The 2,067-nt window shown below is 35.3% G+C and overlaps 1 protein-coding gene across 1 annotated transcript in view; it reads right to left on the bottom strand.

Moving 5' to 3' along the window:
* Nucleotides 1-1,448: 1,448 nt before the first annotated feature.
* Nucleotides 1,449-2,067, bottom strand: part of LOC107835267 (myeloid cell surface antigen CD33-like) — an 8,788-nt gene continuing 8,169 nt past the window's right edge. Inside the window, exon 5 of the mRNA XM_016667608.1 lies at nucleotides 1,449-1,617. Coding sequence (XP_016523094.1) covers nucleotides 1,564-1,617 — 54 coding nt within the window. The 3' untranslated portion in view covers nucleotides 1,449-1,563. The remainder of the gene's footprint in view (nucleotides 1,618-2,067) is intronic.

Here is a 2,067-nt window from a genome sequence, read left to right as displayed (position 1 = left end):
AGTCAGAGTGTGACTGTTCAATTATAAACGAAGAAAACGTGGCGGTTGTTGGGCGTGTACTCTTGGTCTAGTGTGGAAAAACCCACATCTAAGTGCATGTATGTGTGTTCAGAATTAACTCTCAGAAAGGGAAGTTGCTACAAACCTCAGTGAAATTTTTCAAAACATCAACATCTATTACTCAAAAAGAAAACGTAAAAGTTTCAACCTCGTTTTTGCTTTTGGCATTGCTGTCCATAGCTGACACAAACAGCGTATTTTATTTTAAATTCTTCATTGACAACAGAAAATGTTTGACTTAAAAAACAAGAACTAATGTGAAGCAGATAACAGCCATTTGGGAGAAATATTTTCCAGGGGAGATTGTTGTCAAATCAAGATGAGAGACCTCTTCATGTTCATCGTTTTGCAGAGGTTCATCTTTCTTCAGTTATTCTCTTACAAGCAGCATATAACTTATTGCTGGAGGAACTTTTAATATAGATGCCACTCTATGCCAGTGTTAACCAAACAACTCCAGTGCTGTTTAAGCTGAATTTTTATTTCTGTAAATCTCTTTTCATCTGTTGCTGCTGCTGGAGCACCAGAGCATGCTTTGTTACTCCATTGCTAGAAGATTACTATTTAAAAGTTAGCAATGCATAATGATGTGGTATGCTATGTGATTCCAAAGCATGGAAAACGCCAAAAATAATGGCAAAGTAATTTAAATTTTACTTCCCCTCTTTTCTTCTCGTCAGTGCAGTTGACAAACTACTTAAATATAGTGCATCAGGTCATTATCTCAATCTTTGAAAGAGGAAAGACTATCATATTCTGATTAGTAGAGAAAAGTTCATGTTTCCATAAATATTTTATCTACATTTCTTTTTTAAAGGACTCTCCCACTGGTAAAAATATTTAGCTTGGCAGCAAGATTTTATCCAGTAAATTATTAAATGTAGATTTAAATTGCATAACACTATTACTTCTGTCGCTATTTGTGCAGTTCTTCTGTTGATGAAGGTTCTTTGTGGTCTATTTTAAGTACTAAATAAAAAGTTTAATTTTCACCACCAATGGGAGGCTGCAGCCATGACAGTCCCCCACTTCACACACTCCAAATAACTGAGACAAAAGTTAAGAGATAAAAAACATACAAATTTTATAATCTTAGCACTTTGATGAAAGATTTAATACAAAAGAAAAGGAAAACTTGTAGACTTTGAAGTAAGACGTACATTTAATAGTGTATCATCATACAGTTGATGAAGAGTAAAAGAAAGAAACCAGCAAAACAAGATTATTCCATAAATCCTATTAGAAAATCATTAAAGATAAAAAAAGACTCCTAACTTTTGTGCCTCTAACACATGTTCAAAAGATTTATGTAAAGTTAAACTCAGAAGGTGATATGAATCAAAGCATGCATCAATAAGAATTTCTTGTCTCTCTGAATGTATTTTTTTCTTTGCAGTTTTACTAATTCAGGCCTTTTTCTGCAAAATCAATTTGTCATTATAGCAGACAGCTCTAATAATATTGCTGTAATCTAAAACTGCATACGTAGTTAAACTTAGTCCTCTACTTGGTGAGAAGCACAGACCCCTTTGTGGTCTTCCTGCCATGGAATGTCACCATACATTCTACAGGCTTGTTAATATCGGCTTCTTGAGGGGTGAAGGTCATGGTCGACGTTGTTGACCACAACCATTTATTCTCCTGTTTTGACATTGTTGTCCACGTTCCTGCGCGGCTCCAGGAGATGTGGGGAGGAGATGTTGGACAGACGTGAGTTACTTTGCAGGTGGCAGTCACTTTATTACGGACTTCTATAGTCATCACGGGAGGCTCAGGAACTTCTGTACAATCAAGAATTTTCACAAAATCACTTGTTAAATAGTTATTTAAACATGTTTTACTATCTTAAAGTAAATGGTTTAGAAATACTGAACAGGTCTCTAATATACTCACGGAAGATATCGAGGGTCACCTTATTGTTTGAGAAAGTGAAGCTTTTATGTTGTGGAATTTCAATTCTGAAGTAAAACGGACCAGTGTCGGTTTTTCTGACGAAATACAGCTGCC

Source organism: Poecilia formosa, unplaced genomic scaffold (genome assembly GCF_000485575.1).
Source record: "Poecilia formosa unplaced genomic scaffold, Poecilia_formosa-5.1.2 Scaffold1373, whole genome shotgun sequence".
Classification (NCBI taxonomy): domain Eukaryota; kingdom Metazoa; phylum Chordata; class Actinopteri; order Cyprinodontiformes; family Poeciliidae; genus Poecilia; species Poecilia formosa.
The sequence above is the reverse complement of the archived record's forward strand: the minus strand, read 5'-3'. Positions and strand labels throughout refer to the sequence as shown.